The sequence below is a fragment of the Strix aluco genome, chromosome 3 (assembly GCF_031877795.1).
Source record: "Strix aluco isolate bStrAlu1 chromosome 3, bStrAlu1.hap1, whole genome shotgun sequence".
Lineage (NCBI taxonomy): Eukaryota > Metazoa > Chordata > Aves > Strigiformes > Strigidae > Strix > Strix aluco.
In genome coordinates, this window is record NC_133933.1 from 85,370,201 (window position 1) to 85,395,278 (window position 25,078).

At 32.9% G+C, this 25,078-nt stretch overlaps 1 protein-coding gene across 6 annotated transcripts in view; it reads right to left on the reverse strand.

Annotated features, from left to right (window-relative positions):
• The window catches only part of GRIK2 (glutamate ionotropic receptor kainate type subunit 2), a 445,391-nt gene that overhangs the window by 167,924 nt on the left and 252,389 nt on the right, over positions 1-25,078 (reverse strand). For all 6 annotated transcript variants that reach the window (XM_074819452.1, XM_074819453.1, XM_074819455.1 and 3 more), the window contains one exon: positions 11,526-11,732. In XM_074819452.1, coding sequence (XP_074675553.1) covers positions 11,526-11,732 — 207 coding nt within the window. The remainder of the gene's footprint in view (positions 1-11,525; positions 11,733-25,078) is intronic.

Genomic DNA, 25,078 nt, shown 5'->3' on the forward strand with positions numbered 1-25,078 from the left:
GTGCACTAGTGGATTCAAGTCCCACTAGAAGGGAAGTGAGTCCCACTGGAATTCCCTTGACATGAACTTATAAGCCTGTTACATTATCTACTACACTCACATGATCACTCACTCCTTCCTACTATTCATTAAAGATCTGTGTGATACTTATCTTTGCCACCTTGAACAGTAGTGTTTACATTCTATCTCCACTTTCTTACATATTTCCCTGAGCCTGAATAGCCTGAATATTCCTTGCCGTAAGAAATGAAAAATAACTTTTTGTGAATATAATTTGTGTTGATAAGTAATATTATGCATCATGTAAACTGTCCCATCAACAGAAATCATGTATTAAAAAAAAAAAAAAAATAATTAACAATTAGACCTTCTTAAGCTTAGTTTTGAATGTGAAACTGAAAAACATGCAAGTTTGTTGGGTGTTTTTTTCATTTTTATAATGAATAGATGTGGTTACTCCTCAAGTAAAAATAGACAAAACCCATGATGTTTTATCTAAGAAACAAGATGATTAATTTAAAGTAATTTTTGTAAAATAATTTATCTTATGCCTAATTAAAAAAATATTCATCAAACTATACAACCGGACAAAAGACAAGAATTCTATCCAGACAACTTAAATGATCTATTTAAAGGTACAGAAAAAATAGGAACACAAAAAAGAACTCCTTGGTATGAAGGCACTGTTAGCTAAATTACTATTTTCTTTCTAAATGGATAAAGGTTCTCAGCCAACTGTTTTTCATAGTACAGTTTCTCATGGTAATCCTTTTTTTTTTCCAGCTCATGATAGGTGTCACAGATAATGAAAACAAATAATTGGAAAATAACATAATTCTGTTAGAAAACAGCTATCTTTACTTGCATAAACAAGAATCAACATTGAGAAAAGTCTTAGTATACTCTACTGAGAGAAGAATTTATCTACTCACATTTACTGACAGTAATTAAAAAAAAAATAAGATGATCACTCAATGAATACTCTAGCAAATATGGTAGAAATATAATTTTGTAAAGACAGAATGTAACCTCACAACTGCTTCAAGCAAGACCTAAGTGCGGGTTAACACCAAAATGCAGATGCCTGGGCTGTTATTCCAGGCCCTTTTCTGAATTGGACTAGAGTCTGTGACATGCCTCTTGTTGCTGTTCCATCAACAAAAGGGTCTCCCATAGGCCTTAGATCTGCCAGCATTATGTGGGCATCTTGGACAGTTTAAGGAAGCTCAGGTGGCACCAGATAATTATGTGTGGGCTACTGGCTTAATCTGTAGCAGTTTAAACTCCCATCACAGACAGTGAAGGTCTAATCAATACAGATGATGACGTTTAAAGAGCAATTCAGCTGACAAAGTTCCAGAAAAGTGTTTTGGGTTCCTGAATATGTCTACTGCATAAGATATACCTTGGATAGCCAACTTGTCCTCAAATGTGCTGCTCTAGAATGGGATGGGTGTCCTCTGTCACATCTGCTGTAGATGTGCTTAAGGTCACAGAGCATCTAACCTGAATTCTTCCATTGGACACAGCTTTAGAAGATAAGTCCGATTTATCTCTCACCTCTGGTATGATTGTTTTCTCTATTGGCTAAACCAGAAGCCTACGTAGCTAGTGCTCCAACAGGCACCTTTTACCAAAATATTCATTCCCGAAATCCTGACTGAATTCAGCCTGTCTTCCCCTCTGAGGAACAACATTCTGATCTGTGGAATTTTACTCTAAATTAAATTGATCTTATGAGGCCTCATGTAAGATGTCAAGTAGGTTCTAAAAATGTATTTGAAAAAAGTTCATATTAAAATCCTCCATCTTTTTTGAGAACATCTGCAATTATTAGTATGTTGTTTATGTAATAACAGTAAGAGTAAAGATAGGCATTGTCAGAAATTACCTTTCACATATATTACATGAACTGCCCTTTTTTCATTAAATCATCACATTGTTTACCCTCTCAATGCTTTTCACAGGTAAACTTCATTTTTTTAATGAGTCAAAATTAACAAGATTACCATAATGTTAATTATCTCAGCAAATAATTTAATATGCACAGAAGACAGTCATCAAAATTATATCTATTTTAATATGATTATTCTCTGAATAAAGAAGATCTGCCCAGGATTACCAGGGCTTTAGAATAATATTATTTATAGGGGGAAAAAAAAAAAAAAGTATATTTAATGCACTCAACACAACTTCTTTTAGGAAGATAGAATAGAATATAATTGGGGTTTTTTGCTTAATATTGATGATCAGTTGCAAATTTCAACACACAATTTATGTGTAAAAAAAAGTAAGATCTCTTTTTTAAACTGGTTCACAGGTATATGGTACTTAGGTTTTCTATAGTTAGTATATTCAAAGAAAGTCCTTCAAAAACAAGAAAAGTAAAAAAACCTCAACAACTTATATACTTATAATAAAGAAAGCTTTACCACTTCAAGAATGCAGAAACACATTTTTTGTAATGCCAAACTTCAAGAACTAAACTTTAAAATGTTACCAAATAAAATACTTCAACTACATGCATGTATCTTTGTGAAAAACAGAAAACAAAGCAAATTAAGCAGAGCTCTGAGTTTCTGTGGGTTTGGAGTTTTTGTTTTATTTTGGGTTTTTTTGCACAAGTACTTTCACAAAAGATACACACTCATTTTGCAGATGCCTGTGGAATGTTATCTTACTCAAGTTGATTCTTTTTCAGACAAGAACAGTGTTAACAATATACTCAACAATTATTTTGCAGTGCTTGACATGTTATAATGTATTTTAATATACAGTGAATAGTACCTGTTCTAAGGAGCTTAAAAATAATACAAGTATGGAGAACTAAGACAGAGAGAATAGCATTAAAATGAAAATAATATTTTTTTCTGCTAATAAAAATCTTTTGTTGGTTTACTCAACTAGAGAAAAATGTAAAATATGCATATCATTGTCTGGTATCTCACTGTTGACATGATATAGTAGCAGGGGAAGGATTATTTCTAAGATAGCTGATAAAAAATTTCTGTCTTAGAATTCTTTTATTTTATTGATGTCAAAATGTTCCGTAAGAAAAAGTCTTTACCCAAGTCTTCAAAAGGAAAGTCACTAAGACCCCAAACTGACTGGGAGCAACATATGATCCTAAACTCAACATCTGATCCTAAAGTTCTAATTTTATCATCATTCTTTTAATTAAAATGTTGAATAGATTTTGTTTCCCTTCCTCTATAGCATACGATAACCAGAACAAATATCATTAATTGATTGAAAAGTACCTGTAAAAGAATTTCTAATTTAAAAAATGGATTTGATAACAACATTTCTAGACAATAAATTCTCTTAACTGGGAAACAAAAAAATTATTTTAGGATTCATTTCAAGGTCAAATCCTCTGTTGAAATGTGAACAATTGTTACTAACAGTTTCTACAGAACACAAAAATAAAATATCAAGGAGTTTCAATGATACTCACATGATTCAAACAGAAATAAAACACTTAAAACATATAAGCATAGAGTCATTTTGGTTGGAAAGGACCTTTAAGATCATCACGTCCAACCATTAACCTAATAGTACCAAGTCCACCACTAAACCATGTCCCTAAACACCACATCTCCATGTCTTTTAAAAACCTACAGGGATAGTGACGTCGCCACTTCCCTGGGTAGACTGTTCTAATGCTTGACAATTCTTTTGGTGAAGAAATTGTTCCTAATATCCAATCTAAAACTCCCCTGGCACAACTTGAGCCTGTTTCCTCTTGTCCTATCGTTTGTTGCTTGGGAGAAGAGACCAACACCCACTTCACTACAACCTCCTTTCAGGTAGTTGCAGAGCGAGATAAGGTCTCCCCTCAGCCCAGTTCCCTCAACTGCTCCTCCTAAGACTTGTGCTCTAGACCCTTCACCATCTTCGTTGCCCTTCTCTGGACATGCTCCAGCACTTCACTGTGTTTCTCATAGTGAGGGGCCCAAAACTAAACACAGTATTTGAGGTGCAGCTTCACCAGTGCTAAGTACAGGGGGATGATCTCTTCCCCGGTCCTGCTGGCCACGCTATTTCTGACACAAGCCAGAATGATATTGGCCTTCTTGGCCACCTGGGTACACTGCCAGCTCATATTCAGCCAACTGTCAACCAACATCCCCAGGTCCTTTTCTTCCAGGCAGCTTTCCAGACACTCTTCCCCAAGCTTGTAGTGCTGTTGCATGGGGTTGTTGTGACCCAAGTGCAGGACCTGGCACTGAGCCTTGTTGGACTTCATACAGTTGGCATCAGCCCATCGATTCAGACTGTCTCTGTAGAGCCTTACAATGTTCAAGCAGATCAACACTCCCACCCAACATGGTGTTGTCTGCAAACTTACTGAGGGTGCACTTGATCCCCTCATCCAGATTGTTGATAAAGATATTAAACAGAACTGACCCCAAGACTGAGCCCTGAGGAACACCACTTGTGACCAGCCACCAACTGGATTTAACTCCATTTACCACCACTCTTTGGACCTGGCCTTCTAGTCAGTTTTTTACCCAGTAAAGAGTACAAGCCATGAACAGCCAGTTTCTTCATGAGAATGCTGTGGGAAACAGTGTCAAAGGCTTCACTAAAGTCTAGGTAGACAACATCCACAGCCTTTCCCTCGTCCACTAAGTGGGTCACCTTGTCATAGAAGGTCAGGTTAGTCAAGCAGGACCTGACTCTCATAAACCCATGTTGACTGGGTCTGATAGCACAATAAGAGGAAAGTACTCATATAAAATGTTAGGTTGAACCAGTGAGGAACATGAAGCTCACAAAATGGATTCATGAACTTCTTATAATACAGAAACAGGGTCACTGCTGTAGGCAAACATACAAATGAAAGGTCTGGCCTGAGAGCTATTTTACTCTATGGGCAAGAAAGGGAAGAAAAAAAAAAAAAAAGGTTGATTTTTCTAGACTTATGGAATACATGGCAAGATGTGAACACAGTCTCTACGGAAAGGAAAATAAAGACATCTAAATTACTCCCTTATGCTCCTGAACTTTTATGAGAATTTTGATGTTAGGAACAATGACAAGAATGAAGGAATAAAAAAGACAAGTAGAAAATAATGAGGTAAGTTTTGGTGATGTTCAACTGAATTTGACAGTGTGATAGCCAAGAAGAACATTAAGAGAAGTCTGAGATACAGGTTCAGATGGAGAAACATAAGTCAGGGAAAAAAGATAGGATTTTGCAGAAATATGAGTTAGAATCACTTCTGCATGATGATATGTTTCTATCTATTTTTATTTTCTGATACATCATTATGTGATTACATGGTTAATCTATACTGTGAAATAATGGAAAATGTGTTAAAGAAGGAGAAATAACCATTTCTGGATTTAAATTGATAATTTTATAGCTGTTAATCCTATTGGAATAAACATTTTTTAAGAATATTTTTTAAGACTGATATAGAAGGATGTTCTAAACTTAAGGCCTAAATAGTTTGAAACCCTTCTTGTAAATCTTAAGATCTCACAGTACTAGTTCACCATTTTTCTTCAAGCACTAGTTTAACTTCTGGTGAGAGCAGTGCACTCAAATGTTGTCATATATAAAGGCATTCTCTGCAGAATCTTCTTTTTTTGAATTTCCACTTGTCCCATATTTCAAACCTTTTTTCTAATGCTTACTCAGTTGATATATCTGTTTAAACTATGACATCTATAACATTTTTAAAGAAATATGAAATGAATGACAGTTCACAGTCATAAATATTGGCCACAAAGGAAGAGAGATAAGTCACTGTGCCAAAGACCTGAATTTTCCAGATTCAGGTATGTAAGGCAAAACATGTTTCTGAAGTCACTACTGATATTCTGCCTCTGCTTTATTAACTAGGTTGTCTTGTGAAACATTCTTATTATTGAACCTGATGATGATGACTAGCACAGCAGCCCTTCACAAAAATATAGGGTGTCTTACAAAAAACAACTAAGTCACTCTGAGAAATAAAGGAGAAAGTGATGTAGCATTCTAACTGATAAAAAGAATAATTATCATTAAAGGAAAATGTTACAATCCAGTGATCCTCTATGAAGAAATACTCTGACAATGGCCTAATAATGATGTTCAATAAGTAATAGTATATGAGTGTCATACATTAATTTAGGAGCCTCATTTGAAAAAAAAAATAAATAAAATCATTAGGAGTTAAATAGATTTGAAAATGTCAATGTCCAACCAGTGTTTTCACTAATACAAGCAGATATGGTGCTCTAAAGAGCACTGACAGACCACAGGTTTTATTGTCCAGCATATATAGTGTTGGTGCAAAAAGACAGAATGCTCGTTCTTTCTTTCTCCTATAGTCTCTAACTTCCTGCTACTGTCAAATTTTCTGAGATTTTGATTAATGAAAGAGGCATGGCTAAACTGTCCTGTATTGTATTGAAAATCTCAACTATCAGACCTTTTGCATGAAAGTTACAAGGAGGAAGCCTGTACGTATCCTTGAGGAGGAGACACAAGAGAAGCTCAGCTTTTCCTTATGAGGCTCTATACAGAAGGACTTGTTGTAAGTATGAAGGAAAGAGATGGAGTCCAAACAACATGATGAAACTGCATTTGGAAAGGTGAGGAAGAGAAAAGAAAAAGGTGGAAGAAACTTAAATTCCTTTACTGTCTTGCTGATTAAGGATACCAATTAAACTCGGACACCAGAGTGAAAAAAGTAGGTATTTCACTAGTGATAACTAAACAATGTAACAGAGTAATACAGAAAACAAGCAGTGAGAAAAGGCAGAATAATGCACCTAAAGAAACATATAGGAAAATACAGGGTAATGCATCAAATCATTACTACATGAAAGAGAGAATAACGATTAAGAAAGGTTCATCACCACTTGCACACGTTACCATCATCCAGATCTGCAGATGCTGGGGAGCCCCGGTTGCAGCGAGGATTTGGAGAGCCTGTCCCGGCAAGTGGGAAATCCTACACGGTGCATCCACCCATAGGTGGGGCATCCAAAGTCGCTGCAAACGGGCCCAGCCTTATATACTAGAGATCAGCAAGCCAGAATAACTGGCACCTTTGTTTTGAGCGGAAAATTTCTGGTTCCATTCTCCTGTTGGATTCCACCCAAAGCCTGGCCAGGGCTCGGGGGGTGGGGGGGGAGGAGACCAAGGGGGTTTCTAACAAGGCCAAATACGTGGGTTCTCAGCCTTGAACAAGGCTAAACAAGGGAAGTTGGATACATTCTCTCAGCATTTCATCCTTACTGTTGATTATATTTTGTCTAAGCTGCATCTTTCACTAGTGAGCTTACATACTTTGTTAATTATTCCATACTAAGTTAGCAGCTTCAGCTCTGGGCCTGTTGTTCAGGCTTCAGTATTTCAACACTTTAACACTTTTTAGATCAGCATAAATGGGTTGTTATAACTTAGTACAATACCTACTAGCACAATGGTTATTAGTTATAAAATATAAAGGATTCATCTATAGGTCAACTCTGGCTTGGGCCTGTTGTCTGAGCCTTAGCACTTCATTTACTCAGATTTTTCTTTGTCTCAAAAAGGAAGCAACCAAAAATATATATAGTTGCTTATTGGAACCTTTTTTTCACTTCTACACAGTAATACAAAGAGCTTGGCTCTAGTCCTTCAAGACCACAAGGACCTTAATTTAGGAAAAAAAAAAAAAAAAAAGTAGCAAGTTATTTGAGGAGGATGTCTCCAGAAACATTTTCAACTGATTATATAAACATCTGAAGCTATTCTGTTATTGAGAGAATAAAAGGTTACTACTATTTTTATAAATGTAAGCATTTTGTATGTAACCATTTATTAGTAAGATATTGATTTTAAAAAGTCAAAAGATACTGAAGTAAAACACAAAGCTGTTTCGAAAGTTAATTCAAATTAAATAGTGCTTTCCCGTTGTCCAACTGCGTAAATTTTAATTTCCTCCAAGCTGAAAATCCTACTCTTCTGAGATACGTAGAAAAGTTCCCTTTTAATCCTCACATACAATAAAAGAGCAGTCATGATCTAAAAACTGGACCTTTTCTATAATTATTTATGAATCATAAAAGATCTGCAAGCCTTATAGTCTATTTGTAATGCATAATCTTTGTGCTGTAGAAAAATCATTCATACAAAGAGCTAAGGGGGAAAAAAAAAAAAGAAAAGGTTATTTTTAATGGTATATAATAGTAACAAATTACTTCCCAGTGGATTTTTCACTTTCATTTATATCTCTGGGAAACTATAAAACAGTAATTTTTGCCTGTTTTAGAACCCAACAATAAGAATGTTTTGAAGCAATTTTAGAGCTGTACAGTAGAATGTCTAACAGAAAAAAAGGAAAATTAGATATTTTTATTCTATCAGTATCTGCTAGCCATAGGGGAACATAATTTATATGCTCATGCTATATATCTCATACAACATAATACAGTGTCATAACAACTTGTAGCAGCACAGAACAATCTGAATTCTCCAGAATTTATAATTCAGTTCAAAACCAATTCAATAAATCTATCCTTGAATAAAGTTCTTGAACCAAAGGCAGCAAGTCAGTATAAAGAATACTTCTTTATGAAGAATGCATTCATAAAGGATGAAAATACCAGGATTTTAGCTCCCCCTTCCCCAGATGTCTAACATCTTTGTCTTGAATTAATGAGAGAGAGGGTAAAACATTGAATGAAAAATTGTAGCAAAGAAATCAGACTGCTTAACTGGAAAAATTCAATTTAAAATATTTTTATAGGACAGTCTCATCATATCTGCTGTCCTAGTGAATATTTCTTTTCCATTTGCAGCTGTTGAGACCACTGTTTTTTCAGGAATTCACTAGCATTCAGTTGTTAAAGGGAAGGAATCGCTGAACTCATTTTCCACTTTCAGTATTTACCATTTATCCAAAAGGAAACTAGTCATTGTTTGGAGACCAATATCAGAATGATGGCGTATGTGAACACTCAGTAAAACAGTCAAAGAAAGAATAAATTGAATAAGATATGGAAAAAGAGATTGAAACACAAAAAGCCTGATGTAAAGACTTCAGTCTCTGTTCACATTATAGAATTTCAAGCCTGAGATTGACATGATATGCTGAGCTCAGTTCAGATAGCATTATCTTCATTTCACTTAAACTTTTGAGTCCAAGTAATTATGTACAGTGGGTAAGCACAGATTTAAATTAATTAAAAATTTAGGTTCTATTTGGTACTTCTTATCTTTATATAAATTCTGCATCTTTCTTTCTACATACATACTATACCAAAATTGTTTATTTTATTTATACTTGAATAACAAATGCTACAAACTACCCTTGTAAAGATATATACCACAGCAAAACATTCTTTCTTTCTGAAATTAAAAGACTAACAGTTAAAATATAACAAGCAGATAAAAATAAAATAAATTTTAAAAATATATTTCAAATAGATGTAAGTACTATGGCAACTTTCAGAACTCTTGTCTTTATTCTATAGTTTATTTATTTTAATTAGAAGCTCAGATTGAAAAATGTAGACAGAATCATTTTACCTTTCTAAAAGAAATAGTAAATGAGTCTATTAAATCACTTTATACAAAACCAACATTAAATTTGTCACATTAAAAAAATATTCTCTAAGGGAAAAGAAAGACTGAAAAGCTAAGCTAATGATCTGTGTGAAGTACTAACCACATGGAAACATCAAATGTGGTAACTGTCTGGAATTCTCTAAATTCCTGTGCATCAATTCTGAGGTTTGAAGTGTTGCTTGCTAATAAAATGTACAATTAACATGCATGCATATACAGAGCACAGATGCATAAATAAATTAAATGTACTCAAATAGATTACAAAATAATAATAGATAAAACCAGATAAAAATTTAAAGCAAAATTTTAACAGTTGAAATGGACTAGTAAAAGTTATGATCCAAGTTAAGTTACACTATCTTCCATCATGCACTAACACAGTATCTAAACTTTTTTGACTCCTAAGTAACCACCATTTCAAAGGCAAAACAAATTTTAATCGAAGTTTAGTTATATGTTATCTATGGGAAAAAGGAACACATGTTCCATTCTGTGTTATCAAGAGGAAAGGAGTGGAAAAGCTCCTGTTCCACATACTTTATTGCTGCAACTTCTTCAAATGTATTTTATTTCAAGATTATTTTAGTGAAAAGCTTAGGGTGCTGTACTAGTGCTTGTTCAAGAAAGCTTTAGGGATAAATAATAAAAGCATATCAAAATGTGATTTCATTTTGCTTCTGAAGAATTATAAAAGAAATGCTTCCATAATATCCTTCCCAATCATATAAAATTAGTTCCAGATGATGATATTACCTAACAACCATAAAATCTAATAGCTATGCATGCCTATGCATTTACACTTGTGTGAAAATATGCATGTATAGAAATGGACAGAGAGTCTAGCTAAATATCTGTTTGCTTTCTATGTATGTGTAGTAGGTATAATACATACACACATTTGAACATAATATAAATATAATACTCCCACACACTCTTTTTAAAAGTGTGAAGCTAGGCATAATCAACATCTGTTGCAACAGCAATACCAGATTATTATTTACTAGAAAAGCACAAAGATAACAACCTTCCTAGTAAATATGAATATTTTGATTAGCACATGTTTTGCCCATCTGCTGAAATCTTAAAGCAAATTGAAACAAGATTAGTGAATATTTTTCTTCAAGTTATTCATGTAGCTTCTGCCATCATTAGGTTTCACTTGAATTAGCTATAAAATAGTCTTCCTTTTTTCCAATTTTAAAAGACAGTGATATGCAGAATATGTTTTATCTCATTCTTTGATCAAATGTCTCTATGTCAAGTAATTCACCCAAATAAATGCAAAAAGAGACAACAACTCAATTTTCAAATTGACTAAAATGTTTCTAAGAGATTGAATTCAACTGGCATGACCAAATGGGAAAGTATGCTTTGAAGGACAGAATGTAATGCCTGCCTTACTCATTTACAAGTAATTGTAATGGTATCTGTTTGACACACGTTGTATTTCTTTGCTCCTTCAATATATGCTGATATTATTGCCTTACTGTTTGCACTTTGTGTTAACGTTTCAAGAAAGATGTTTCTCTTCTTTGTATATATCAAATAATTTATGTTTTTACATTACATGCAGAGAAATTAAAGTCTCAGATTCACTATCAGAAGAGGCCTGACTTCTATTGATTAATGAAGATGTATGTTTTTTCACAATAAAACATATATTTTTTCTCAGAAATAAATTCTGAATACTATCTATTCCATATTTTCATTTAAGCACATGCCATGGAAGAGCTAAACCAGTTTGGCAGAAACAAACGTTGCCTATAGGCAGAGATGCAGATTACTTTTCATTTAACAAACAAATTCCATGCTAAAGAAATAATTTATGTGAATCTACTTGCACTACTTCTTTTAACATCTGTATTTTCCAAAACAGTACTATTCAAATGGCATTACCATAAAAGTTTTAGAATTTGTATGAATAGAATTGAAATCTAAATGGATAGTGGAAAACTTCCAAAAGTTAGCTTACATGATCAATTAGTTCACGAACCATTCCATTCCACTGTCCGCTGGCATCTTCCTGGGCTCCATATTTTCCATCCTCCACCAGTCTAATCTCATAGGAAAATCCAAGGATAGTAGACAGCTCCCTGAGAAGGTCAATGCAATAACCTTCAAATCGATCATTTCCGTACAAGGGTTTGTCAGACTTCTTGAACATAACATATGGCTCTTCCTGCAAAAATTAAAAAGACAGAATGGATAATGAATGCCCCCACACCTTTCCTTTCTTTTTAACCTGAAGTAGTACACTGTCATGATACCCCTCTCTGTACAAAGAACTAAAATGAAAAGTAGAATCCTTTTAGCTTTTGGGTATGTCTAAGGTCTTTATTTATCTTCAAACATTCATCAGAAGATACTCTTCTCATTTTCATTTGAAAAAATGACACTATAAACACTGTAGACATATCTTCAAGGAATTCATATAACTACTAAATTTAAATGTGCTCCTTAACAAATTGCATTATACATTAATATCAAATACATTGTTTGGATGGACATTGTAAGCCTCTGAAAATGAAGAAGAAATGTGTTTTGGCAACTGAAAAAAATTAATTCAAACCCAAAACATCGATCAAATGCTTTAAGTATTAGGCTTTACACTTTTCCTTACACAACTATTCTATTTTCTCAATGTTTTCTTAGGTAAAGTATAGAAAACCCACAGGGGGAGGGAAAAGTCAGTGAAAGCCCCTACTGTTCTGTTGCCTCAAGTTACAAGCTGCCATTTACATGACTGCAGCAAAAACAGAAAAAATAACTCAAAATGCAAATTCTATGATACCCATTCCATGAAAACTGAATTTATTTTCTTTAAACATTTATCTCCTTATATTTAAACTACAATGTGACTTTTTTTGCATAAAGTGCAAACAGAACAACAAACAAAATGATCGGCAGAATATTCCTAATTATGGGAAGAAACTTAACATTTAGCAAAATATAGGATTTTTACACATTTCTCAATATAGGATAGCCTTCCTCAAATACAAAGCTGAAGGGAAAAAGACAAAAAACAAATGGCAGAGTTTTCCACTACAATATGGCACCAACATTCAAGTTGTATTTGATAGGCTAAATACATAACTCAGTCTTTGCTCATGTTTTAGACAGGCTTTTTTCATTTTTTACAGTAATAAAAAGATAAACATCAAGCAAGGAAACAAATGGTAGTACATGCAATTACTGCACCAAATACAAGTCCTGATGAATAATCAGACAAACTCTCCAGGTAACTTCACAAAATTCATACCTCCCTAAATCTCCATGTCAGCACTCAGTGGGTTAAAGGCACTTTATTCTCTAGGGATCTGACAGCTTTAATAAGGATTTGCCAGCATATGTGATGTAAACATCTGTCTTGAGTTGTCCCATGATTTAAGCATTATATCTGCACAAAACTGGAACTTTGGCGTATAAGATTTTACCCAAAATGCAAAGGAGAAAGCAGGGAGATTTCTTGTTCTTAAAAGAAGTGTGTTCAGAATATATCTGTTCCCCAGTTGACTCTTACACTTTTTTTTTCCTGAATGAAATACACTACTGAATCAAGACTCTGCTAAGAATTTATATTCTATTTCTATTAATTTCTACTGAAATTAATAAGGTTACAGCCATATCTTAAAAAAGCGCACCACTGAACTTCACACAATTAACAATGAATATAACATGAGATAAATTGTCCAGAGAAACTACTAGGATGTTTTGACAGAAACTTTTCAAACAATAAGTAGGCAAATGACTTCAGGAGAGCTCTGTAGATGTCTGACAAGAGCAATGGCCTGACTGAAAACATGAAAGTTGAAAGCAATTAAAATGAAAAGGATCACTGAATAATTCTTGAGAAGCAGAGACAGTGACAGAACAAAAACTATGTATGAAAACAGTTGTAATAAACAGAGACTATTGATATTAAACCTCTCACAGAAAACAACTGTAAGGAAAACACTTTTTCAGGTGAAATGAGAATTCCTTATAGAAAACCCACTACTGGCCCAAGCAGAGGCTTTGCTAAGACAAAACACAGACAGTGTAGAAAAAGAAGCAACAAGACTCAAACATGAATTCTTCAATGAATTGAAACTCAGAAAAGGAAGTATGAAGGAACTGAATTGTAACTCAGAATGTGAAGGACAAACAGAAAAGCAAACAAGCATAAAACTTATGCAGAGACAAATGCATAAATGCCAAAGCAAAAAATACAGTACAATTAAAAATCGATACTAAGGATAAAAAGTGACATTCTAGAAGCAAGGGTAAAAGGAAATTCTAGGAACTAATCAGTTGTCCAACAGAAAAAGAAAACCATGAAATCACACTGCAAAGACAACCAAACAGTTTGATGATTTTTCCTGTGCCTACCTTCTCTGAAAAGGCTAACGCTGATCAGATAATTTATAAAATTATCACAAGAAACACATGTAAAAATGTTTAGACTAAAGTATGGAAAGATAACTTCAGTGAGTCCTTGAACTTTCAGTATGTTCAGGAAGTTTGGACCTGATGCATTTGCAGAACCATTTTTAGCAATTTCAGATCCATTAGGAATTACCTTTAAGAATTCATGGAAGCTTAAAGGACACTGTAAAAGGCTTATCTTTAAATTCTTCCCAATCCAAAAACTTCACAAATTGGGAAAGGAGGACTATGAAATTGTAGACTGATTAATGCAATTTTTAGAAAAACAGTATTTTAATCCTAAGAAAATTATAAAACTATTTCATTTGTGGGAATCTAAAGCTAAGAGAATAAGAGAAGGAAAGAGAATAAGGACAAGGGAAGAAGTTGAGGCAAGTCATCACATCTTGTTATACACAAAGCCATTCTGTTCTCCCTAAAAACATTAAGAAAATTTGATCAGAAATATGCACTTCATTGAAAGAGATTAATTCTCAGTCTGGAAAGTTATAATAAGTGATATTCCTTGCAGCATACAGTTAAATATTGCCACTTATTCTTCAACAGAAAAGATGCTAATTGGATGTGTATTCACTTTACAATGGGGCAGGATCAGAATTCAAAATTGTAAGTTTCAGAAAGTAGAAGGGTAATTTTAAAAATGGCATTCAAAGGAATTAATGACTATTTCCATACTTCAGATGAATAATAAATTGTAGAAATTCAGGAGGAAAAGAGCTGATTCGGTAGCCACTCTATAAATTTAAGTTCTAGATATTATAGGGGATCACATACTAGACTCAACAATATCACACTAGTAACTGAGAAAAAACACCCTGGCCTATTTGGATCTGGTTTGAGTGGGTGTTGGGACTGGAGGACCTACAATGGTTCCTTCCCATCAAATTACACTATCATTTTATATGTTTTAGACTATCAATGTTTCAGTTGCTATATTCCATTCAGTTTTCCATACTGCAGTTCAGGAGAAACATGAACAAAGGTCTACAAAATAGGATTAGGAAAGACTGAAAGAATATAGATTGTTTCACTTAAGAAAGAACAGACTGAGAGGAAAATTATAAAAGTCTCCAACACATATGAAGTTGTTGCAAAAAGAAACCAGAAAAGTTCCTTTCTGTACAAGGGATAGAAATTAATGGCCTTAAACTTTGGCAAAAGAAATAAAGGTTAGAAATTAGGAAACATTTTGTAATGATAACTATACTTAAGTGCCACAGTATGTTATCTAGAATTTGGACTGTTTTGCTAGAAAGAAAAACTAAACTCAATCACTTCTTGCTAAAAAAAAAAAAAAAAAAAAAAAAAAGCCAAGAAAACAGCTACCTCAGCTACCTGTGACATGTTTCAATGTGAAAAGAATATTCACCATCCAGGAAGTGAAATCATAACAATTGAAAAATTGTCCATTTTGTCTGTGAGGTTCTGTGTTTTTGGACTTTCCCAAATGTCTGGAACTTCTTTATCAACAGTAGATAATTCAAATATATTATTCCATATTAAATTGGGATTAAATATTCAATAAAATTGTTTAGCTATGCTTTAAATCCTAACATTTATTTCTGAAGGTGTAAAAGACCTTGTTGCAGTTGTAAAAAGATTTATACTTGTGCTTCCCAAATATAATATTCTATACATGCCTCTGTAGGCAATATGAAATATTAGCTTGGAATGTTCATGTACAGAGATCCTAGACATCTACTCTCTGAGTTGTTTAGATATTTACAGAGTCACACATCACCCAATCTATCTGGAATCTTGACAAGATTCTTAACAACAGTTTTGTTTCTATCTTCCATTCCAAGCAATCCTGAATTATATGGGGGAAAATTTAAATGTGTGTAATAGAGAGGCTGCAAATCATAAAGACATTAGTATAAGATTATACTAAGACCTGTTTTTAATATTCACATGTTGAAATCTAACTGACATAACAATAATGATGCTGTAATGTTATTGAGAGAACCTGTGAAGATAGTCTTGATGGCATATGCAAGAAAATTATTTTCAACTCTGTAGCGCTAAATTTTTCCAAGTTGCTCACCTGTGTTACATTGATTGAACATTTACAGCCACCCATGTACAAAAGGGTGGCTGCACCCTCCAGATAACTCAAGCTCATGTTCATAGAATTAATTAGCCAAACCAAACATTTCAGACTACTAACTGTTCATGTGACTATCTCCTTCAGGTGCAATGTGGGTGCATAGCACTGAAGAGAATGCATTTGCATTATATCTCAAATTTCTAAAAAAAAACCCAGAGAGAGTTATCTTGTTATACTGTTGTCCTAAGTGCTAGAGATATTGAAAGTTTATCTCCAGTGAGAAATTAAAGTTTCTAGTTGTTTTGTTTTGTTCTTCTTCTAAACCCTCCTATTTTAAAAAGAACTAGTGGCGTGAAGACTTTCCCTTCAGAGAAAAAGTTATCCTTATGAAATATAACCAGTTGAAACAAAACCAGTGTTTGTTTTATTTGATAGTTTGGTGATAAAGGTATATACTGAAAGCTGAAGAAGTGCACTGCATGTTTCTGAACACAGATACATAAGAATACTATTGCTCAGTATGTGCCTTTCTCTGTTAGCATTGAAATAACACCCCTTTCCATTTATTGCTTTTTCTAAAAATATTTACAACCTGACCATATGAGCACAGACATCTTTAATGTGTATGAGACTGCCACAAAAATTAGCGTTTGAGTGCCAGAGCAGAATTTATCGGGTATGTAGAATTTATATTCTATAGTTCTAAGTACCATTTTAATAACATTAAAGGGAAATATACTTTTAAAGCTGTGTGTGGTCTTGCATCTTGTTCTTGAAGCTTGACTGTACTTTGGATGCATATTTGCTTTTCAAGTGCAAAAGGTATCATGACTAGTTATGAAATGGTGGTAATGATTGTCAATGATTCTGTGACTTGACTTTTTTTTCCTGCCCATAGGGACCTTATGTGGAGTGCAGGTTGGATCATGCAGAGGAAAGCTGTCTTTTAAAAACCACCAGGTCAAAGGAAACAAAAAATTATATCAACATATTCATCAACAACTGTTCAACCTAAAACATAAGAAAATCCAGCACATTTGCAAAGAGATTTTTGAAGAGTTAAGAAAGTTAAAAAATATTTTTGGAGCAATTTTCATCTAGAAAAAAAAAATCTACATGAAGCAAGTATATAACAGGATGTAATCTATGCTTTCCAGAAATGTTATTCTGTATCTTAGTAGTCTTTAAATTCGGATGAATGTAACTCTGTGATACTCTGCAGAACTCTCAGAGATTTAAGAGGATCATGAGGGAATAGGGTTTTATTCTTGGAGATCATTCTAGTCCAGTGAAAGAAAGTAAATAAAATGCAGTCAAAGGAATCTTGTTTCATGAAATGCAAGTTTATGCCTAGATAAAAAGATACTTAATTTATGTGACCTGTATCTCAGCACAAGGAAAAACAATTAACTGCAAAAGTGGCTGTTACCTAGTCCAGTTGACTAGAAAGAAATAAGTACTTGTTTGGTAAAAAACATTATGAGAAGAAAATTAATCGGGTCTAGAGAGAATGTGAGGTACAAAAAATGTTTTATTAAAAACTTAATAATGATAATTGTCAGGCTAAAAAAAAAAAAAAAAAAAAAATAATTGAAATAGTGATGATAAACCTAGCAGGAAAATTTGCATTCTCAGCATAGTTCTATTTCTTGTTTCAACCATTTAGTAAAACCAAGTTACCCAAAATATTTGCATTTCTTTTTCATATGTCATATATTAATTGAATGATTCTTGGTTAATGTTGTAAAGGATAAATAGAGGATGAGACACCACTTATAAATACATGGCACTAAGTGGTACTACACAAGTCTCTTAACAGAAAGGAAAATCAGGCTTTTACAATTATAACATCAATCTGATTGAAATATATAGCAGACTGACATGGTCAATACTAAAATTACCTTAAATAACTTTTTTTAAAAAAGAAATGTTAAAATATAAATACCTAACTCAAAGGTACTGCAAGTTATTTTCATATCAGATTCAACTGACAAATAAATAATTACAGAATTAAAAGTTAATGCTAATTTAAATAAAAATTGTCATAACTTCATTACTTATTTCACATATAAACTGATAGAAGGACAAACCGTCCTTGAAGTGAACATTTGCAAAATAATGGAACATTTGATAACAAACATAGAAAGAGATCAAAGAAAGTTATCCTAATACACAGAAATTAATCCTATATCATTATTACCTATTTAAGCAATGCTTGACTGCAAAACTTAAGCTTCTTCAATTGGTGCTACATAAAATTGTGCAGCAAAATTTACACACATCTAAATTCATTAAAACCTGGTTGTCCAAAGTTTAATCATAATCAAGTTATCCCTTCTGAAGACTAGTGTTAAAACCTTTCTAGGTATCCACTCAGTATATATTTGTGATACTTTCAGTGTATTTTTTTTTTTAAACACTGACCCATTTTCTTACATTGACCTGTAAGGGGGAAAAAAAATCTGGTATTTTTCTGATACAAATAGTGGGGAACAATAAATAAAAAGGGGGAGATATGGTGCAGACAAGGATTTTGACAAAATGGACTCAAGAAAATAGCATATATTTTAACATTTTAAAGGAAAGCTTTGAGAAATAATGATGAAAATCATAGCTTTAAGAAAGTAATTTACCCTGAGAAGACCTCTTGGGAGCAATTATTTACTTAATTTTATCAACAGGTCAGCTTGCCACAAAACTTTGAGATCAAAGTAGTCATTTAATGTCTCATAAGACTAATATATCTTCACTGAAGAGTGATACAGAAGAGCCCCACCCCAAGCCAGATAAGCACTAAAAGTGAGAATGCAGATAAACTAGTAAATGCAAGTAATATTTTTTCTGAGAAAATTTACTGCAAAGTACACTAAACTAAAACTACTGCAAATAAAGATGTGGGCACAAGGAAGAGTGAAGTACGAGGCAGATTGAAAATTATATCTGTAAATAGAAGAGATAAATCCTTGAAAATTATTTATTGAGTAATACAAAAAATTATACATATCATTCAAGAATGATATGACCCCCAAGTGACAGATGACTGAGTTTTCATGCAAACTTTCTGTTTAGATGTACTGTTGACGAATAAAGACATTTTGCCTTATTGATAAGGTGATGTCCTCCTGGCTGCATAGTGAACTGTAATCACAGTGATTCTTTTCAGTGACAGTGAAGTCAAAATAATCAGAAGATGAGTTATTTGTCATACACTATCATCAGAGGGGGTAGTACCCTTTTAGATGCAAAAAAGAGGATACATCAAGGAGTAGAAGGATTACATAAAGTCTTTATTTGATATAAATACTTTTCTGAAGTCCAAAAATCAAATATGATAAAAATTGAAAGATTTCAAAAAGAAACAAGGAGTCAAGTTTCAATTGTATTATATTAAAGACCAGATTAAATTATCAAAATGTTTTCTTCTGACTTTATGTGCTAAGCCTCCATGAATTAAACAATTAGTTTTCTCATAACTCTCTAAGTTGCATTATTTCTATGATACACAGCAAGTATACTATCTTCAAAGACTTTTTCATTAGGGATGACAATATGACAGTTTTTCCATTACACATTTTCATGTGTTCTACTTGCAAAATTTATCTGAATTTGTTGTTTAATGCATAAGTTGCATCACAAACTCAAGGCTTCCCTATGCAATAAAAGATTATTTTCTACAGATAAATAAAAGATTATTCTACATATTGAATTAATATTGAAGCCTTACAGACTTGTAAGTGTTTGTGTTTAGTGTTGTTGTTTTAGTGTTTAGAATGTAAAACTAACACTTAAATGAAATCCACTTATGTTATACAAATGTGGGCATAGAAAAAATTTAGTGATAGATTTTTTTTATTCGGTTGTCTTGGTCTGTATGTTTTCTTTTCAGATTTGGACAAGAAATACTTGAATTATTCCTGTGAGCTGTATTATATTTCAACTACAAAGATATTACTAGAAATGACAACAATAAATTCTACATTTCGAGTTATTATAATGTTAATTATATGCACAGTTAGCAAACATATGGAATGTTCATTAATACTTTCAACATGGACATATGTATTTTTTAAAGAATCTAGAACTTTCATATTACTATCAGTATTGAAAAAAGCAAAACAAAACAAAAACATTGGGAGCCTTGATGATGAAAAGAGGAAACCCATCTTCAAAATTTGTCACTGTTTGAACAGAGAATTTTAATCATTAGCTTCTGTTCACTAGGGATACTAGAGTTAAAAGGCTGCCATATCTAATTAACATTTATGTCAGATGTAAGGAATACACAATAGGTTTTCACAGTTGGCAGTCAAAATTCAAGTGGGAGACGTGAAGCAATCCACTAGTTACAAACAGTCAAAAAATATAATATATTAGACATCTCACTAGTCATTTGAGCCAGGATATTCTAATAGAAGAAACTAAGGCCAGACACAAGAAAACACCGAAGTCCACTATATTATCTATAATAGAAAATAATTAAATATCTTATTTGACATCTTATAAGATATATCCTGGAAGATTCCCTACTATGACCTTTTGGATCATGAAACATATAGTCATAACTATGCTTTGATAAATCATGGCCTGAAGAACTCAATCCATAGTTGTTCTTTTCTGCAGTTTCACTCCTCATTGTAACAGCCTCCTAAAAAATATATAGTTTTCTTTATTCTTACCCAATTTACTGTTAATTCTGGCCAGACTTTAAATTAATTCAGCTGCATCCCAAGAACGTGTACTGTTTCCATTCCAGTAAAGCAAACCAGATATGAGTAGATGCCTATTTCAAGCAAAAACACTTGACTCAATAAATCAGAGAACGTGAAAGCATTAAACTGTTGCAACACTGCAGACTGTACTAACCTATTTTTCAGCTGAACTGAATCATACTGTCTCCATGATACATGAGGAATATCAAAGACATTATTAGATCTTACCATAATGGAAAGAAAAACATTCTTTTCTTATGACGTATCTTAAATTTTCCAAAGACTGTGGGGAGAAACAAACAAACAAAAAATGCAAACCCAAGACATCCAACAAATACAGCAAGGATTTTCCTAGACTGATGGCCTTTGGTGTCCATAAGTGCAAATCCTGAAGTGGAGTTGTAAACTCATCCTTGCCACTATGTAAAAGTATATTTTTATTTCTAGTGTTTTAGTAGAAAAGAATTGAAGCACTGGAGAATTTGAGAGAAGTTGCTTGGGATGATGCTGCAAAACTTGGAACCCAAAGTATTTCTCTGATTATCTAGAGGTATAAATAAATGGCCATCCTACCTTCTGCTTGCACCCAGCCAGGAGAAAAACAGTTATATTGACCTTTTTCTGCTAAGTCAAACTTCAACTTGTGTTGATTCCACTGCACTTATTCTATACTGTGACTCCCTTAAACCTCGTCATTTTTTTCTGATAAACATCACTTACTTTTATGTTTAAAATACGAACAAGCTCTGTGGCCAAGCATATCTCTGAATACCTTACAAGTCTGAAGTCCCCAGAGGTTATTAGAAGTAGACAGACATTATGATGGTCTCAGGACAAGGGTGATTTTCAACTTAAACTCTTTTGCATTTTGAGCACCATAACTATAAATCAAGCTAATTTACGTTTCTCAGTGGAAAAATTCCTGAAACATATTAAAATAGTTTGATTTACATTTCTGCTACATCTTCAAGAAATCAGTCAGTTTACAGTCTACACTGGTGGCTGAAGACAGAGGAGTGAAATTAAAGCAGGAGTGGATGAAGTTCAGGAAGGAGAGGCATTTAGGCACACACTGACCATGACAAGAAAGTATATTAAAAAGGGATAAAAAAAGTACTAAAACTAGAAAATAAAGAATAATATATCCCTTTAGTTTCCAAAGAAAAACAATTATCATATCTAAGTAATCTAAAAGTAGAAAAAACATCAAGTTTACAGGTTTTCTGCTAGACAAAAATAGTTTCACCTATTTCATGGCAGTACACAAAATTCAAATAGATTCATGAGAAAGAAATAATTATTTAGGACTATACATCAGCAGGAACCAAATATTGCTGAGTTATTAATATTTCAGACTTTAGATATTGTTTGAATCATCCCAGAATGATACAACAGTAATTATGAGAAAATGTCTACATCAAGTATCTTTTCTCAAAATATACCATAAAAATGAAAATGAAAAAGACTACACATCTGCAGTTCTGCGTACAAGAGATGAGAGACCCATCTTTATAAAGATAAAAGGTAAAGTTATTATTTTTATATATATTAATTTAAAATTTGGACACTAAAACCTCGTGCTTTAAGTATCTTTTGGATGCAAAAGAAAGGGGGGGAAAGTATGCAAAACAAAAAATAGCATACCTAAAAAAAATCAATTATGCTAAATTATTGGGCTTTGCTTGATTTTATACCTTTATTTTGAAAACAAGATGGCATTTATATGACATCAGATTTCTACCCATTTGAAAAAGCAGCATGTATAAATAAAATACAGTGTGGGGATATTACGTTTTGAACTAAATAAAATTGTTTTGAAAATCTGCTATAATTATTCCTTCTTCTAAAATATTCAAAGCTATTTTTTCAGGGCAGTATAGTAAAAAAAGTAATTTCACATTTGAAAAGTGAAGTAACAAAAAACTGCTAAATTTGAAATTATCATACACCTTTCATAACTTTCACACATTTCTTGAAAAAATTAAACTTGGCAATTCTGAGCTTCTCAGAGCTTTGATGTAAGCAGATACAGAAAAGCACATAAAAGCTATAAGGAAAAGGCAAGAAGCATTCATTTCAGCAGAACAGGACAAAAGAACATGCATGATAAAATGTACAGGCTGGTATGCAATTTAGCATAAATAAACAAACACCATGTACATACTTTTATAAATATGAAAATTGAACTCCAAAGTTAAGAAGCTTCTAAAGTAAAGGTAGAATAGATACTTATATCTATTAGACATAAGATATATTAGATATATCTTATATCTTTAGATACTTATATCTAAAATCTAAAGAAAAAAAAAAAGCAGAGTTCTGATAGCTCTCATAACAATGTCAATTTAGGATAACCAAATTATAAGAAATACTTGTTAATGAACTTGAAATGGTTTTTGCTGGTTTTTTTAAAACATAGAATATTCAGAATGTACATTTCTAATTGTAGAATAGGGAAGTTTCAATGCAAATGGCACTAAAATAAAATAAAGCAATAGAGTCAAAAAAATTGAGATAACCAAAGCTATGATTATAAAAGATAGAAACAACATATTTTTTATTGATATTATTTTTCAAACGTTTCCCCACCTAAGAAGCCAACTATCACTCTATCGGACACGTTCAGCTGGTACTGTGGGCTGTTATTGGACCAGAACTTGGAAACCAGACATGCTTCTGCACCAAAACTAGATGCCAGTAGACTTCTGAGAAGTGATGAAGTCCAGGAAACCCTGACCCCTTTTCAGAACAGAGCTACTGAATTGCTCATAAACCAAGGAATAATCTTTCAGATGGTTACCTGTAGCATGCATTATACAGAATTCAATACAAAAAAGACCACATAGTCCCTAGTCTCAGAAGATGAATTTATGAATCACAGTTTATTTATTATTATTTTGCCTATCAATATATTTTCATCTTCAGTAGACTCAGCCACCACTGAAAAAAAGCAGAGTATACTCACAGTTGTAAAGATCTTAATGATTACTATATAAAGGAGGAAAAATATATCATTTGGGATTCCAGAAGACAGAATTAAAACTAAGAGAAAGACTGTGATCTTTAAAAGAACAGTGTTAAAGTAAACTGTAAAGAAAACTGACCAAGACTTCACAGTTGTCAGTATACTATAGACTATTGTCGAGAATTGTTAAAGTGAAAAACCAACATAGAAAAATCATGTGAACAACTCAAATGAGAGAATTGCCTTTTTTAAAAGCATATTTTCCAGACTGAATAAAGGAGAGAAAAGGAAGGTGATAAAGAAGAAAATATGTTTCTAACAGCTGTAGTATTTTATACTGTTCCTTTGCATTGCTATAAAATGAATATTCAGTAATATGCTTTCTATCCAACAGAGGTGTATTTCTTAAGCAAAAAAAAGATAGAGCTACATGTGCTTTATGCACCAGATCAAAATTAGGTTTATTCTGAGTACCACTCTTACAATGTCTTTATAGCCGAAAAGAGTTACTGCAATTACCAAAACTTTCACTGAACAATAACTGAAGTATAAAAGGCAGTTACAAGTGAGCAACCATTTAAAGTCCTCATATTTCTTTTATTATTTTATTTAGATATGCACAAAGAGGACAGATGCTTATAAAACACCACTAACCAAAAATTATCTCTTAAGAGAAAGGGTATCCTTGATAACAGAAAACAGCTGCTATCATAATTCTCAGGAATCTGCTTTTGTGAAATTTACCAGTCCAAAATCAGTGCTTATTGACAGCACTGCTATTTACATTTGTGCAGCTTGCCTTTTCTTGTGATCATTATTTCAAACAAAATCATTCAAGTGTAAGTATCACTATACAAAATCAATATGATACATCCAGTATATGAACTCAAACCTCATCACTAGATATATGTTAAAACATAAATACACTTGAAACACCCTAGGTTATTGAGTGTTTCTTATGTAATCTTGTGGGGATTGATCCTTGACCCAGCATTATTCCACTGATCTGGAATCAAGCATACAATGATTGCTAATGAAGGGTGCAGATGATGCAAAGGCTGGTTGAGTACTGAGTAATGAAGGGAACAGGTCACTAACAGAGATTGGACTACATTCTGGAAAGCAATAATTCTAGAAAGTAATTAGAAAAAATGTAAAACATAATTATGTATCAGTGGAATGCTTCCAGAAAAATCCTAGGCAGGGTATCTGGATACAACATAACAGATGTATAGCAGGGATCAACTGGAATTACTAAGAAACATTACTTGATAATGCAGTAGTTCTTATATATTCAAAATCTGAAAACTTGTGAAGGGCAGTGGGAAGAAAAAAGACAAACTAATAGTACTCTAGAAAACATGCTTTTACTTTAAGAG